Source organism: Astyanax mexicanus, chromosome 1 (genome assembly GCF_023375975.1).
Source record: "Astyanax mexicanus isolate ESR-SI-001 chromosome 1, AstMex3_surface, whole genome shotgun sequence".
NCBI lineage: Eukaryota > Metazoa > Chordata > Actinopteri > Characiformes > Acestrorhamphidae > Astyanax > Astyanax mexicanus.
The window spans coordinates 87,397,350-87,415,528 of NC_064408.1; the positions used below are offsets into that span (position 1 = coordinate 87,397,350).

The following is an 18,179-nucleotide window of genomic DNA, read 5'->3' on the forward strand; positions in this document are numbered from 1 at the left end:
GATTCAGCCGTAAAACTGCGACTGCTGCTGCTGCTGCTGCTGATGATGATGAGGAGGAGGAGGAGGAGGAGGAGGAGGAGGATCGAGGAAGACTCCGGCGGTGAAGGGTCCTCGGTAGTATGGCGGACTGCAGCTCACATGTAGGGCGCGGGACATGAGCGCGTGGGTAGCTGATAAAGGCGCGTGCTGAGTGCTGGCGTGTCGTAGTGCCGGGAGGGCTGCTGGTGGTGGTGGTTGGTGGTCGTGTTGGGGCGGATGGGGCAGAGGCAGCTCGGGCTGGGTGGGTGAAGAGGATCCATCCTGACGTTCAGCTCCACCACCAACAACCCGCACAGCTACACCAGCATCGCCGCTGCTCCGACCTCCGCACAGCAGCGATGAGCGGGTTTAAGGAGCCGTGCGTGCAGGAGGAGGAGGCTGAGGAGGGCAGGGCGGGCTGGGGGAACCATGTGGGGCTTCAGGAGGGACTGCTGCTGGGCCTCATGGGGGAATCATACCAGGACTACCAGAGCTCCAATCCAGACTACCAGGGCTCCAGCACGGGCTATCAGGTGAGACCGAGCACCCCACTGTCAAACGTTACCTGTAACACTGCCTATCAGTCATAGTCTTACAGTCTTCAACACCACAACAGCAAATCACGATCTACCAAAAACTCTCTGTTCAATTCAGTCTTTGAGATTACAACACATTCAGAAGACGGTTTGGTATCAAATGTGGTTTATTAAAGGTAAACTGACAGATTTAACCTATGTTTCTTTACAGTGGAAGTCACAGTTAGCTAGAAACCAGGCTTCACCATGATTACAATACAAAGAGATAGAGCTGTTTTGTTTACATTGTGAAGCTGCTACTCATATCTTCTGATTTCTCTCTCTAATGCTCATTATGTTAAAACCTAGGGCTGCCAATATCACCATTCTTTGATTTTACCAAATTGAAAACCTCTGGAATATAATCAAGAGGAAAATGGATAATTACAAGCCATCAAACCACCAAACTGAACTGCTTGAATTATTGCGCCAGAAGTGGCTCTTCTACACTCACAAAATACCTAAACAGTAAGAACACAATACAAGTGATAAGAATAAAATACTTACAAAATATACATATTTAATGAACAGCTCTGAAAAAAGGTACCACTTAAAATTTTTGAGTTTCTTAGGTTTTACCAAATTGGAATATAATCAAGAGGAAGATGGATGATTGCAAGCCATCAAACCAAGCTAAACTGCTTATATATATGCAGCAGGAGTAAAGGGATAAAGTTATCCAAAAGCAGTGTGTAAGACTGGTGGAGGAGAACATGCCAAGATGCATGAAAACTGTAATAAAAAACAGGGTTATTCTACAGGGTTATTTTACTCAAACACATAGCTATAAATAGCAAACTGGTTCAGAAACTAAAGTGGTCTCTTATTTTTTTTTTCAGAGCTGTATATGATTCTCCATTACTCGATTTTTACTCAATCTTATACATAACTATTTAACAACTTCAGAGGTGCACAATCTAATGTTTTCTTTACATTTAATTGAAAAGTGTAAAATATAAAAATCACTGCCAATTAAAATAATTATTTACATGTTTCTGACAGAACCACAAGCCTATCTACTGAGATTCCCTCTGAAAGCTTTTATATGTGAAGATGATCAATCTCCATTATCCCATTTTGAAAATCATATCGCATTAAAACAGTAATTTAGATTCATACGTTTAACCTACCAGCCATAGTGCAACCTCAGTTCCCAAAAATGCAGTGATTTGCATCTCTAATAGAGCCATTTTTTAATTTAAAATAGTGTATAACAAAGAACACCTACAGAAAATATTCACAGCGCTCCCCTTTTCCACGGTTTATTACAGCTAGGTCTGTAATAATATTTACAGTGTTGACTTATCGTAAAATATGTTTGTAAAATCTCAATAATTTTACTTAAATGTTTTTGTTCACTTTTATTTCTACAAATTACAGGCCTGTGACAATAATTACATTATTGATGTATTGTGCAATACACACTAGAGCACTTTAATGATATTTTTAGAATGTTTTATTGCGATTAGAATGTCAGAATATTCTTAAGAATTAAAAGTTCATTATTCTACTTTAAAACTATGTGATACACGTGCTGTGAATACTTTCCAGAAGGCACTTTTTCAGATGTTAAAAGTGAGACATTTTATAATTTCATGAAGGACATGAATTTATTCAGAGACTAAAGGAAGAAAAGCTCTAAAAAAATGTGGGGGAGAGCTATGTCTACCACAGTGTATCACAGTGTATCATCTCTTCTTATTTTAACAACAGTCTGTAACTGTGAGTGAAAAGACCTTTTGCTGTGTTTGAGTTTTGGGAGAGATATGTTGTCCTATTCTTGTCTGATGGAGGATTCTATTTGATCAACACTCCTGGGTCTTCTTTGTCAGATTTTTTAATTCACAATGAAGTAATGTTTTCTATTGGTTAAAGGTCTGGCCTGTAAGCAGACCTTAATGCTGTTGTGATGAATGCAGTGTGTGGTTTAGCATTGTCTTGCAGAAATGTTTAAGGGCTTCTCTGAAAGGTGGTAGTAAATGCTATTCTAAAACGTCTATATACTGTTCAGCATTGGTCATGCTGTTTCTGATGTGTAAACTGCCCATGTCTTTGGCACTAATGCAGTCCTGTACCATTAGAGATGCTGGCTTTTAAATTATGTATGGATAACTAGCTGGGCTGATAACAAGCAGCATGTCTGCATGACATACATTCAGTGTTCTTCATAAAAAAATGGGTTCATATGACCACAGAATAGTAAAAAAAAAAAAAAAAGCATCTGGTTCAGTTTGTCACCACAAATCTGACTCTGCAAGTTTATCTAGAACAGAGTATTTTACACCAGACTACTCATAATGAATGTGTGACATCTAAATTGTTTCAAAATGCAGATAAAGTAGAAAATTGTGTAATGTCAGTTAAACAGAGAACAGAATACAATGTTAAATACTGTTAGTGTGCTGATGATGATAAAAATACATACATTTAATTTGACTGTAGTACTTGGCAGGAAATATCATCATTAAATTAAAATAACTAAAAAAAAACTACTGTAGACTGGTATTATTTGTATTATGGCCGATTTTAATCAGATATGCATCAGATATTCATTATTAATAGCACTTTAAATTAAAGATATTGTGATATAAATTATAGTGTCATTTGCTAGTGTCTCTCATTGGGGTAAATATTAATATCACTGTATAAATGTAGGTATTGTGATATAAACTGAGGTTTATCATAACATAACATATATTAATGTTGTACACCACAGGACAGTGACCCAGGACCCACCGATTATCTGGACGTGTTGGGCTATGGACCCAGGCGCAGCCGGGCCGGTAGCTCCCGGCACCGGGGGGAGGTGGTGACGGAGCTGGGGCCAGAGGAGGTGCGCTGGTTCTACAAGGAGGACAAACGCACCTGGAAGCCATTTGTGGGTCACGACTCTCTGCAGATCGAGCTCACCTACCGCAAGCTGTGTGAGCTCAACCCAGGAAAAGCCAGCGAGCAGGACGAATGGGAGGAGCTGGGGGGCTCAGGGGGAGACTCTGAGGGAGTGGAGGGACAGAAGGGGCAGACGGAGGCTTCGGTCAGCAAAGAAGTGGCAGGTCCAGCTGAGGAGATAGACGTGGACTCAATAGACATTGGTGTGGAGGCAGTGTGTGTCAGAGGGGGGCTGTATGAGGTGGACGTCAAGGAGAAGGAGAGTTACCCGGTCTACTGGAACCGTAAGTGTTTTTTTTTTTTTTTTTAAGAGAATGACTTAGGCAATGAAAACGTAAGTGTTTACATATTACATATTTTTGTTAAATTAGCTTAGAAAATTGCCTATCAGCCCTGATAAACAATGAGACCACTTAAAAATGATGAATTTCTTTGATTTACCAAATTGAAAACCTCTGGAATATAATCAAGAGGAAGATGGATGATCACAAGCCATCAAACCAAGCTGAACTGCTTGAATTTTTGCACCAGTAGTGGCATAAAGTTATCCAAAAGCAGTGTGTAAGACTGGTGGAGGCGAACATGCCAAAACTGTGATTAAAAACCAGGGTTATTCCACCAAATATTGATTTCTGAACCCTTAAAACTATGAACTTGTTTTCTTTGCATTATTTGAGGTCATTTCAGCCATTAGAGCAAATGCTCTAAATGACAATGTTTTATTTGAAATTGGGCAGAAATGTTATCCATAGTTTATAGAATAAAACATCAATATTATTTTTACTCAAACATATACCTATAAATTGCAAAATCAGAGAAACTAATTCAGAAACTGAAGTGATCTCTTCATTTTTTTTCCAGAGCTGTATATTTTAAACTAATGTTGCATTACATCGATATAGAAGTGTGAATATGTGTGATACAGAGCAGGAGCGAATCCCTGTGATGCGTGGTCAGTGGTTCACTGACGGAACGTGGCTGCCACTCGAGGAAGAGGACAGTGACCTGATAGAACTGGAACACCTATCTCGTTTTCGTGGACACCAGATGAAGGATACATTTGAAACGGAGGCAGTAACCACAGCAGTGGACAGCAAGGATGGTGAGCTGGGGCAAATGTTTAGGGATACATTCTAAGGGGCAGGGAAAAAGTACCCACTTACCTTCAGTTTAATAAATATACTGTTTCTTTTCCTCTCTCTCCCTCATGCTTTCTCACTCTCTCTGTGTCTTTCAGCCATCCACAGTCTAAAGCTGAGCCGCAGTCATGTGGACTGGCACAGTGTTGACGAGGTGTACCTGTACAGTGATGCCACCACCTCCAAAATTGCACGTACTGTCACTCAAAAACTCGGCTTCTCAAAAGGTTGGCGCAGTTCTGTTTTTAAGTTTCGTTTTTTATAATGCACAAACTGTACTTTAGTTTAGTTACACTCAGCTCAGTCATAATGAAGTTATATGCAGTGCTGCTTCTTGCTAAAAGAGACACAATGCAGGGCAGCCAATCAGAACAGAGCTTACGGGGGAAAAAATGCTGTTTATACTGAATCCTGAAGTAATTTTAACCAAAGAAGGGGTCTGTAACCTTGCCCTTGGAGTGCTACTGTCCTGCAGGTTACCTCTTTATCCCCAATCTAACACACCTGTATGTGCAGCATTTGGTATAGTTTTAATTTAGAAGTTCACATTGTAAATCATATGATTTACAGAACAGTCAAAGAAGATGTATTTATGTAAAGTTATGTTTATTTTTTGGACGATACAGCTTTAACTTGCATTTGTAGACTGTCTGGCAAACCGTTTTTGCAGACAATTATTTCTGGAAATATTTCTGAGCCAATGTAGTGATTTTTCAATATAGAATCATGCCTGATTTTAATGCTGTGTCATCAGAGGTCCTAAAGATCACCAGCATCCAAAACTGACTGTCAGTCTTGTCCCTTGCGTTCAGAGATTTCTCATGACTCTTATCATTTTAATGATTTTATACACTGTATATGTTTGGGTATTTTGTAGTTTTACTATTTTATGTTGATAATTGTGAGAAATCGTTTTGAAACTTTTCGATGCAGTTTAAGTTCTAGGCTTTTTACCTTTTTAAACAGATCAGGCTCAGTAATTAGATGAATCGTTTGAAAAATGTTTATAATATATTTATTTCACATTTTAAAGAATAAGTAAATGATGCAGTCAGTTTAGTTGTAATGTATAGGATGTGAGATATGTTATGAGTGTTTATTTGTGTGTGTTTAGCTTCCAGCAGTGGGACTCGCCTACATCGAGGCTATGTTGAGGAGGCAGCACCTGAGGACACGCCTCCTGCAGCTACACACATTGTGTTTGTGGTGCACGGGATAGGTCAGAAGATGGATCAGGGCCGGATCATCAGAAACACCAGCATGTAAGCTCTGCCCAGCTAACGTTTCATAACATATCTTTTCATATATTTTATATATTTTTTAATTTTGTGTCATTGTGTACCACTTACCATTTATTTTCATGCTGAAAATCAAATCTTGAGTTCTACCGCATGCAGAGGGTGTTTTGCTGGATTCAGATCCAGTGACGGGAAGAGCCACCAAATAACACTGACCTCACTGAACTCAGTGTTAATGAAACCAGTTTTAAACAGTTTTTGCTGTGCTTAGTGTGTTATAATGCTGATGTTGCCATTAGAAGAAGTTCATGAAGACGTGTACAGGTCAGTAGCAATACTCACATTGACTGAAATGTGTTCGAAAAGTGCAAAAATATATTCTTTACAACATTACATAACTTCCAGCAGCCTGGACTGTTGTCCAAGAAAATTAGGCATATTGATTTCATATTGTTGAATCAAATTCTGAGCCTACCAAATTCTTTCACTCTTCAACTGTCTAGTACTGGTGCGTCTGTGCCTACTGCAGACTCAGCTTTCTGTTCTTGGCTGACAGAGGTGACAGCTGACATAGTTTTTCTGCTGTTCTAGCCCATCAAGTTTGGATGTGCGGTCATCATAATTGTACAGAAAGGTTATGTGAGTTACTGTAGCCTTTCTGTCAGTTCCAGTCACAATATCTCCTGACCTGATCCTGATCTCCTGTATGTATCTGCATGATTTTATGTATTGCAGTACTGTCACACAATTCATACATTAGAGTAATAAATGAATATGTATGTGTGCTGTTCTTCCTAATAAATTGCAGTGTACAGTCCTGTTTTATTTAATGTTTCTGTAAAAGTATTTGTACATACAGGGATCTGAAATGATCAGGTTACATAAATGTATATCATTATTATTACTGTATACATTGAATGTAATAAAAATGTGATTAATGAATGTTGTTGTTTTAACAACTGAATGCTGTTAATCAAATCATGGCAAACTCTGTGTGTGTGTGTGTATGTGCAGGATGCGTGACGCTGCGAGGAAGATGGAGGAGAAGCACTTCTCAGACAGAACTACAGAGCATGTGGAGTTTCTCCCTGTGGAGTGGAGATCTAAACTCTCTCTGGATGGAGGTGTGAAAACCTTATCCCACACAGAAAACATATAGTTACAGAAATGATTGTGTGTGTTTTTTTTTTTTATATATATTTATTTATCTTCTGCTCCTGCAGACACTGTGGACTCCATCACGCCAGATAAAGTGCGTGGGCTGAGAGACATGCTGAACAGCAGCGCCATGGACATCATGTATTACACCAGCCCACTCTACAGGGACGAGGTCAGACACGCATCAGACTGTCTCGGTTTAGCTGCTCAATACTGCCTCAATGGACTTACATAATTAGCTGTTATCACATAATAAGTAATATAATGAATGATATTAACAGTCAGGTTCTGTTGAAGGTAGCTTTTCTGACATTGTTTTAGTGTCTGAAATAGACAGAACTAAATATACCAAATAAAAACATAAAATAACTAAAATACAAAAAATATGTAGAATACACAGAAACTGAAAAGTCCTATGAAAATGACTTTACTATGCAAATACATTAGGTAGAATAATTTATGAGGGAAAAAAAATGTAAATTTAAAGGCAAGCATCTGTAGAAATTGCAGGAATGTGCATATTTTATTTTTGGTACTCTTAAAGTGATTTTTAAGTAATAATAGCCATAACAATAATATGATGTAGCATAATAAATGTGTTCTACTTAAGTGACTAAGTGGTACTGTTCTTTACAGTAATATGATATGAGTGTGATGGACAAGCTGCTGGTGGAAATCGGGGGGTCATCTGTGTTGTTTATGCTCAGTTAAAAACAAGGGAACCACAGCTCTAAGGCTGATTTATACTTCTGTCAACACCATTTGGCGAGCTATACTTACCCCTGATCCCCTTCTCTGTGTCGCGACACAGATTTGCTTTTGTGCCGCTTCTAATCCTGGTTAATTGTAAATCCAATGTTCAAGATGGGTTTTCTGTGGCAAGGGTTTGGGTGTAGAGTGTGGGGGCAGACCTATAAAATCCTTTTTTTTTTCTCAGTAGAAGCAGAATTTGTGATGTGACTTGTAAGCAATTAAATCAACAATCAACATGGTTCTGAAAGTCAGATCCTCTTCTGTAGTGAACAAATTTCTGTCAAACTGCACCTAAAGCTGATTACTAGGAGTGGGCGATATGGCCCTAAAATAACATCACGATATTTCATGGTATTTTCGCGATAACGATACTCTTGGCGACATGACAAAACACTGAATTACAAAAATATATTTCAATAATACATTTTATTTTGTTATTGCATACGATATGATATGGCACACTCCTAACTAAGATGTTAAAAAATACAAGAATTTGATCAGATTTGTAACTGAAGTCAATGATCCAGAATGCCATGATGCTAATAATGCACTCCAAACATCTCCATATATCCAGGATTAAAATAGAATAAATGATACTGGACAGATATAATCTGTCTCTACTAGATATATAATGGGAAATGAGACCAGTGTGAATTTTTCTTTTGCTAAAAAAAGCAAAAAAAAGTAGTACCCTGATGTGATAATGAGAGGTTTGTGATATGGAACCATATTTCAGAGCATAATATCGTTAACAATATTTAGAAATGTTGGCAATTAATATTGCATATGATATTATATGGCACACCCCTACTGATAACAATAACACCGAGCATTGTGACACTCTGAGTCCAACAGGAAAATAGCACTCTCTAATTCTAGCATTAAGATCAATTCTCTTTAGGAAGCAACACACAGATTAGTGTATATATAACAGGAATAGTTTAATGAAAACTAAAATGTAACCATGACTAAAAGTACAGTCAGAAAGCTAAAGGAACCACGTTCAATATATTATGGAGTTTTTAGTGTTTGTATAGTAGTTATTTTTGGTTGAGTTTCCGCTTAGAGCAGCACAGTTCAGTTCTAAATGGGAATTCATTGTATTTATGTCACACAGCATTTTAAGTGTGTGATTCCAAAACGTGAAATGCATTTCAGACTGAGAGAAAATCTATTTCCGCCCTTAATTGATCGATTACTGATTGCAGAACCAGTCATTCAGTGTCTTTGATGCCGATACCTCTTGCAGATTGTCTTTTAGTTCAGTCGATCGATCAAGGGAGGGGCTTGTTTTTTTCTCAGTCTGAAATGCGTTTTGCTTTTTGGAATCACACACTTAAAATGCTGTGGGCACAAGCACAATGAATTCCCATTTAGAACTGCACTGTGGAGCGCTAAGTGGCAACTCAACCAAAAAGAGCTGCTTTTCAAGCACTAAAAACTCCATTATATTGCATGTGGTTTCTTCAGCTTTCTGACTGTACTTTTATTGGTGGTTACATTTGGTCTGCACCAATTGCTGTGTGTGATGTGTGGTTAGAGTCATTTGATCATTATCTCCTATGTGTTGAGTGCTAATAGCCTCCTAACAGAGCACTCTTGATAGTGTTATATGGTTACTAGCATCTTTATTCTCTTTCCTCCAAGAAACACATTATATGTGAGTTATATTTAACATGTATATGAGTGTAAGTCAGAAACAGCAGAAACAAGCAGACACAGTGACACCGCAATGGGTTTTAATAAAAGTCTGCAGCTGTTTGCTGTCTTTTTGCCAGCTCCATACTTTTATCCAGCAGTTAAACTAGGAACTAGGAGCAGCTCAGTGTAAACAAGAAATCCCGAAAAGGAGCCTTGCACAGAGCTGCTGTAATCCTTATCTCCCAATTATGATATGATTGGCTCTCAGGATCGTCTTAATTAGAGACCTATTGTTGCATAATTGAATGAAATTAAAATTGCCTTATTGCAAAACATAATTGATGTCTATCATCTCTAGTATCTTTCAAATCATATCTCAAAACGCATCTAGACCTTTATTGGTTTGATGTTGTTTAGAACCCAGTATAGCTTACTTTATTTTGCAAACACAGCAATAAACATGCCAAAAAAGCTGAAGAATGGGATAACTAGAACCACTTTAACTTCAGCACAGTGTGTGAGATCACTCCCCACAATAAAGTCCAGTTTAAAAGGTCCAATAAAAGCAGTTCCAATAAAATTGAATGTGCAGTTTAGCTTAAATAAGGTGCCTCCAAGGTGCCTTAGCTTAAATAAGGTTTCCTGACAATCTGTATCTGTGGACAGTATTCAGTCATGCTCGTTGTTCTTTGAAAGACAGATGCAGGAAGAAATCCTAATTACTGCTGCAGAAATAGGTCAAGCTCTTGTGGAATAACCTCATCTTGGCCCCCTGAATCGAAATGTAATTTAAAAGACCTCAAGATCTTACCCATCTTGTGCTGATGCTATATTTTCTTATCTTCCTCTTCATCACACACTCACTCACTCCCACACTGTGTGTTTGTATAGATCACGCGTGGGCTGACCAAAGAGCTGAACCGGCTCTATACACTCTTCTGCTCTCGGAACCCTGAGTTTGAGGAGAAGGGGAAAGTGTCCATCGTTTCTCACTCTTTGGGCTGCGTCATCACCTTTGACATCATGACCGGATGGGACCCTGTTCGCTTTCATCATCAGGAAGCTCCTGATGCCATGGAAACGGAGCAGCGACGCCGGGGGTGTGAAGAGCAGCGGCTGTTGGAAGAGCTTCACCTCACCCGCATGAGGTACCTGGTGCCATTTCACACAGTACCACACCAGACCTTTTGTTAATCTGGGTAAACGGGATGCAATTGGTAGTATTAGTCAAATTAAAACACTAATCAGAATATGGAAAAAAGCAATTTCTTTGTTCAGCTGAATATAAATAATGAGCCAAATCATTTAAATCTAGCAGATGTTTGTTGAGTCATATTGCAGTGTTGCCTCTAATGTTAGAATTTTTTTTCACCAATGGCGGCAGATAAACTAACGGCTAAAATTGTACTACTGTATGTAAATATGCTCTATTCAGGTTAATATATAAGTAAAGTAGCACTGTTGAGGTACATTTTTAATAAAAATGGTTTTACAGAGTATACTTATGACTAAAATTGCACTTCTGAGGTACAGTTACGGTTAATGTGCTTTTACTGAGGTAACTTTATGACTAAAATTGCACTGCTGAAGTACAGTTATGGTTACAGTGGTTTTACTAAGGTAACTTTATGACTAAAATTGCACTGCTGAGGTAAATGTGTGACTAGAATAGCACTGCTAAAGTAAATAATGTTTACTGCTGAGGTAAATGGATTGTAATTTGCTGGTGCATTTGCCTAGATATTAAAATGTGTATTTTTTATTTTTATTATTTTTTTGTATTGCTATTACTTTTAAAATTATATTTAGGTTATTTAATTTATACAGTAGTGAAAAAACTACCTTTGTACAACCATGTTTTGTATTCGGTATTCATACTTTGGCCAAATGTTTTTTTTTTTTTTGTTCAGTTTAATTTTCTGCAAAAGAATTAAATTTTTGTTTATAACTACTTTTTACAAAATAATGAACCCATCAACAGCCTGCCTGCACCAGATCAGTTTTGATGAACCTGTGCTCACTGTATCCTCAACTTTCTGTAACTTTCTGGCTCAACCTCAATCTTGGACGTTTTGCATTCTGAGGTGCTTTTCTGCTTGTCACAGTTGTACAAAGTGAAAATCTGAGCTGTCAGCTTGAACCAATTAGCCCATTCTCTGTTGACCTTAAAAAAGAGAAGTTCTAAATAAAATCTAGAGACTTTTGTGTTAAAAGAAAACAAAGTCATCAGCAGTGCTAAAAATACTCAGACCAGCCTGTCTGACACCAGCAAGTACAAATAAGTCCCATCTTCCCACATTATCTGAAGCTGCTGGCTGGTAAACACAATCATATACTTGCAGAGCTTACAATACAAAAGGAGGAGTTTACAAAACGAAAAGGTTAAAATATGCAGATTTGGTGGCTGAGGTGGGAGAACATGGGTGGCAGGAACAGACTGGCAGGTTAGACTGGTGGAGATGAGCGATGGGTGATTATGTAGGAAGTCATCATATCTGTGTTGGTGGAATTTGGGTTCAGAGGCCGTGTGTTTAGGGCAGTTGTGAAGAAAGTGTCAGAAAAAGGTTGAGAGATCTAGTCAGTGGTTGTGGATAAGTAGGAATTGGTTTAGTTCGGGAAGGCAATAGTGTGTTTGAGAGTTGTGGGTTGTGATGTATCGAGGACAAAATCTTGTAATGTCCTATGTAGTAAGCTTAGAGGAGAGTGAGTCTGAGGTGACAGGATTCTGCAGGTTTTGTGGGCCTAATTTAGCAAAACACTGATAAAAGGAAGTGTCTACCTGATAACTCCTGGGGAGAGCTTGTGATATAGTGGATGATTAGTGTATATGTTATAGGAAGGTTTTGTGGTTGTGTTATATGTTGCTGATCAGATCATAAACGGTTTCAGCAACTTAGCTGTTAGCGGTCAGATCTTCATGTTTGGGTTAAATGTTGCTAATCGGATCATAAATGGCCACAGCAAATTAGAGGGAAAACAGTATAAGGGAAGGCAATTGGCCCTCTATGTAAGTCCAGATGTTAGGCACAGGATTTATCATCTTCCTGTATTATGTTACTGTGTACTATTGTATAATATTTGACTGATTAAACAATTGCATTGCCCTAATAATTAGCTTGATGAGTTTACAATTTATGTATAGTCTAGTATTTTTCAAAGTGTTGTATAAAAGCCAGCTAGCACTTGACAGTGTTTTATCTCAAATATCATCACTGGCATGATCGACAAAGCTCTCCTTTATTATGTACCAAAGACCCCATTGCCACTGTGATGTTACTCAATATAACTTACTGCAAATTATGTAATACTATGCTTGGTCATGGTCTTCTATATGCTTGTAGGTGAGGTATAATACCAATAAGCCTTATACTTATTTCCTGTTGTTTTAAATTGTCAGATTAAGGGATTTGGAGGATCAATTTCAAGGCCTGAAGACGTCTTCCTCAAGAACTTCCCCACCCTTAAAATTTAAGGTATGAAATTTATTTTTTCTTCTGATCTGATGCTTCATTTAGTCATTCTAAATCTGTTCTAAAGCTTCCTCTGCTCATATCTTTCCACAGACCAGAAACTCTCCTCCACTCTCCACTTTTTAAATATAGAAGACACTGTTTTTCTCAGGTTGTGTTTGAATTGTTTTTCTAGGTGGAGAACTTTTTCTGCATGGGTTCACCGCTGGCTGTGTTCTTGGCTTTAAGGGGAATCCGGCCCGGTAACAATGGAACCCAGGACCACATTCTGCCCCGTTCCATCTGCCAGCGGCTCTTAAACATCTTCCATCCCACTGATCCTGTGGTAAGCAAGAACATTAAATGTGGAATAACCTCAGAACAACTTTTATGATCTTTAATTGATATATTGCCAAATTAGTGGAGTTTAAGCTTCTGTCCTTAGCCACATTAGCCTCACAGCTCCAGACCTAATCGGCAGGAAATATGCTTCATTTTCTTGTTAGCTACATTAGCATCGAAGTACCAGTGGTAACTGGTGGCTATAAGGTTTGATAACTTATTTCTTTCTTTTTTGTCCTGCAGGCATACAGACTGGAGCCTCTGATCCTAAAGCACTATAGTAACATTTCTCCAGTTCAGATACACTGGTAAGTGTAAAGTCCTAATTATTTCACATGTTGTTTACACATCAGTGTATGTTTTCTGATTTTAAAAAGTGACAAATGCAGTCCTAAACTTAAAAAAATTAAAATATATATATATAAAATACAGTTTTATCAATTGATTACAGCATTTTATCACATTAATCACAATACTATTGTGATTAATCGTTTTAAATCACAAGTTAACATGCTTGTTCTTTACATTTTTGGGGGGAGAAAAATAAAATAAGTGTAGTGTTGGACATACTGTAGATTGAAAGCAGAGAGAAGGGAAGGGTAAGAGGGTAAGAAAGTTAGTTATGAGATTTAATTCATATTTCAAATAAATAAAAAGTAATCTGCCTTCTGAACTCAGTAGTAATCATGCTGTGTTCACATCACTAATATAGCATCTAATCATCAGTTGGCTCTGTAAAAATATGAATTATTGGAGGAATTCAGGCCAAACTTGAATGAATGCCATACCATTTTTTAGATGAAACATGTATATTAACATTGACAGCACTAGTATATTAAAGGAAAAATATTAAAACAGTAGTAATACTGTTTGTGTCTGTGTGCACTTAAGGTACAATACCAGTAGTCCCACTCCATATGATCAGATCCGGCCCACGCTGCTGAACCCGCTGAAGGAGAGCGTCTCAGTGTCGGACAGTGAGAGTCTCCCAAGCCCTTGCACGTCGCCCCCGCAGAACCGCAGGCACTACGGAGAGTCCATCACCAACCTGGGCAAAGCCAGCATTATGGGTGAGCAGCATAGAGGACTGAATCAGAGACTTAGTCAAGATACACCCAGAGACTTACAATTTAACAACGACTCGCAATCAGCAACTCGGGCTCCAGCGTTTGTGACTTGACTTTTAACTTAAACCCAAAGACCCAAAGCTAGATTCGGATTCTCTCTCTAGAGAATCTAGGCTTTACTGTACTCGACTTGTACTCGGATTTGACTAAGATTTACTTAAGGCACTTAAAACTTACACCCAGAGGTTTGAAACTTGATTTGAACCCCACACTTTGAGACTTGACTTTACTCTTTTTAGACTTTTTTTGTGAATATCAATATACAGCTCTGGAAAAAAAATAAGAGACCACTTCAGTTTCTGATTCAGTTTCTCTGATTTTGATATTTATAGGTTTATGTTTAAGTAAAATTAACATTGTTGTTTAATTCTATAAACTTCGGACAACATTTCTCCCAAATTCCAAATAAAAATATTGTTATTTAGAGTATTTATTTGCAGAAAATGAGAAATGGCTGAAATAACAAAAACGATGCAGAGCTTTCAGACCTCAAATAATGCAAAGAAAACAAGTTCATATTTATAAAGTCTTGGCATGTTCTCCTCCACCAGTCATGCACGCTGCTTTGGATAACTTTATGTCTCTCTTGGTGCAAATATTCAAGCAGTTCAGTTTGGTTTGATGGCTTGTGATCATCCATCTTCCTCTTGAGAAATTTTTCAGAGGTTTTTAATTTGATAAAATCAAAGAAACTCATCATTTTTAGTGGTCTCTTATTTTTTTCCAGAGCTGTATTGTACATTCCACATCCAGGCATCACATAACAGGAAAGCAGGGTTAAACCAAGTTTAAAGAATTGTCTATTTTTCTGCTGTTAAAGCTGCAAGAAGAAGTTTGCAGTGAGGAAAATGGAGATAAGAAATGGAGAAAATTCAAACTTGATTAAAATGTGAAGGTAAAACTATTGAAAAGAAGATACTAGCTGTGTGCATGTGTGTTTCTCAGGAGCGGCGAGTATTGGTAAGGGCATTGGAGGAATCTTTTTCTCCCGCTTTTCCCGTTCAAGCGGGCAGGTGGGTGGAACCGAGGAGGAACCATCAGACTCAGAGGGAGGAATATGTGAGACAGAGGGTGCGGCTATTGCGGAGGAGGGCGGGGTTGCAGAAGCCGAAGAAAAGATGGAGGACAAGGTGGAGGACAAGAGAGAAGGAAGCGCTGGCTGCATGTCTCAGTCAACTTCCACCATTATGGACAACTCCACCTGTGAGTTTCCCTTCTCACTGCATGACACTAAAGCTGCAGCCTTGCGGCATCAGAATAAAGAGATTTGAGAACCCAGATTTTGAGAAAGGCAGAATCTGTAACCAAAAAAATTAGAACTTATAACCGAGGCTGCTCGAGAAGTATTATTAGTATTATAGCAATTCTTGTCATTTATATTTATTTGAAATGAAAACCTGAAAGGGTTATTTTCAGCTATTGTTTCTATATTAGCTAATGGCTAGTGAGTTCTGAGCTGGGGTGTGACATTTTAGCGTCTTGTCGGCTCTCGACGAATCTGTCAGACAGCGACATCTATCGGTTAGGAAATGAGTGTAGTGGATAACTGAGTGTGTGGATAAGTGTTAACTGGCAAAAGGATTCAAGGTTATCAGAACATTCTCAAAACTAAACCGCTCCAGACAGAACATTTAGAGTAGTCCAAGTCCGGATGGACTTTGTTTTAAAGTCGCATTCCAGGGCTTCGGTGTGAGAGTATTTTGGCTTTAAGCCAATTGAGCGAGGAGAAACCATCAACGTGAATGAGCTGCTAACCTAAAATCCCATTCAAAGCACAACCATCCAGCCCAATTTTCTGAGCTGAAAATTGAATATGAATAATGTTTCCCAAGAGAGATCCTGCCTCAAGCACCACACAGTAAACATGCTGATGATCCTTGCTCGGAATTTGTCTGACAGTTAAATCCATACTAATTTGTGTTTTATAGCATATACATAAATGATCAGAAAAAAAGAAACTGCAACTGCCTTTGTGTTATGTCCAGAGTAAAAAAAAAAAAAAGTTATTTTAATGTAAATGTTGCTTTATCTATTTGTTGTTACTTAATGTCATCCTTTTGCACTTTTTGTTAACAAAGAATTTATTTTGTTATAAAGGTCTGTTTAATATTTAGTGCAGTTTTTTCAGAACCCACAGACATCCAGGGTGGTTGATCTTTATTTGTTTTAATTATTTAGGATATAATATTTCTATATTATAAGCACAATGTCTGCTCTTAATAATAAAAAGTTAGTTTAACTGTAAAATAGTGTAATAGTATTATTATGCTAGTATATTTTTACTGTAGCACACTGTCTTAAAGCTCCTTTGGGAGCACAGAAGCAGGAAAAAAACATTTTCTATAGTGGCGCTTTAAAATTACCATATTATAGTTTATCGCAATAATTTCTGGGACAATATATCATCCTGAAACTTTTGTTATCATGACATGCCTGAGTTGACCTTTTTTTGAAGTCATGGTCAAGGAATTCTACAGAAGATGGAAGGCGTGTTATCTTAGGGGAGGGCTTAGGAATGTCCACCCCTGTAAAAGTTGTGAGGTGTTTTTTTTGGGCATGATGTTCAACATGCCTTTGTCTCTGTGTCTTTGTCTGTATGTGACTTGTGTAGCCGCTTCATCACTGTGTGTGTGTGTGTGTGTGTTCTGTATTTGTTCTTTCAGTTGAGCTGGACAGACGTATTGACTTTGAGCTGAGGGAGGGACTGGTGGAGAGCCGCTACTGGTCAGCGGTGACCTCACACACGGCCTACTGGTGTTCTCACGACATCGCTCTGTTCCTGCTCACGTTCATGTATGGGCCCAACACTCCCAACGAGACCACAGAGGACAACCTGGATTCGTAACAAACACTACACACACACACCCACATGCACACGCGCACACACTCACATACATGTGCATGCACACTGCTTGTCAGAGGTGTTGTGAAATCACAACAAAGCAGTTAAAAATGGCCTTTTGCTTTATCTAAGAAGTCACAAATTACCATTTTAAATAAATCATCTAGAGCTAAAAGTTTTAACTTCTCAAATTGTGTTTGCTCTATAAACAAATTGCCCAAACTGCAATAAATTTCATCACCAAAGGCTTTGGAAGAAACAATGTTAATATATATGGAAAATGTGTAAAGTGTATAAATGTATAAAAAAAGAAATCTAATTATAGCTGATTTAATGAAATTCATGCAAGACAGACAAAAAGAAGTCACTGATATGAAGCTCTTTAAATGATCAAATATAAAGAAATCACCATGTTGTAACTTTTTACATCACTAGACTGCATTAAATCCTTCTCAAAAAAGTTTTTTTTTTTTTTTTTTTTTTTTTAGTTGTTTTTATGTCAGCAAAGAATAGAGAAGATTCAGCTTCACATGTGTGCAGTGTGCAGGCAGCAAACATACAAATAGCAACATACTTGGAGTTTAATCAGTTACTGTAAAATGCTCTGAATGGACCCCCACCAATATGGTGATTAGAGTAAATATCATACATACAGTAGAGAAAAAAAGGTTTAATATGGGTAGCATGCTTAATATGGTACCTATAACCCACTATACAGTAGAAAACTGTAACATATGGTAGGGTTTAATATGGTAAATATGGTATTATAAACAAATAAAGAAAGCACACATGATTTGAAAAGCTTTGTTGTCTCCAGGCTTTTGACAGGCAGTGTATGTACACTCCCCAATGCACACATACACACATTAACACACAATAAACATGCACTTACAGTAGAAGCTATATAGATTAATAGACCCAGTTCACTGTGCAGAGAGAGACACTGTCCACTTCCCTTTGCCTTGTCCATTGGTGAACACTTCGAATTGCCTCCGTCACTCTGAAGCT

General features: G+C 38.0%; 1 protein-coding gene across 1 annotated transcript; it reads left to right on the forward strand.

Moving 5' to 3' along the window:
* The first annotated feature begins 50 nt into the window (after positions 1-50).
* On the forward strand, positions 51-17,336 carry ddhd1b (DDHD domain containing 1b). The gene is made up of 14 exons (XM_049485290.1): positions 51-551; positions 3,310-3,766; positions 4,408-4,584; positions 4,720-4,848; positions 5,736-5,883; positions 6,874-6,983; positions 7,083-7,189; positions 10,303-10,559; positions 12,809-12,884; positions 13,057-13,206; positions 13,446-13,510; positions 14,094-14,272; positions 15,275-15,532; positions 16,993-17,336. Exons 1-14 carry the CDS (start codon positions 378-380, stop codon positions 17,172-17,174), a joined length of 2,469 nt encoding a protein of 822 aa, XP_049341247.1. The 5' UTR covers positions 51-377; the 3' UTR covers positions 17,175-17,336.
* Positions 17,337-18,179: the final 843 nt, after the last annotated feature.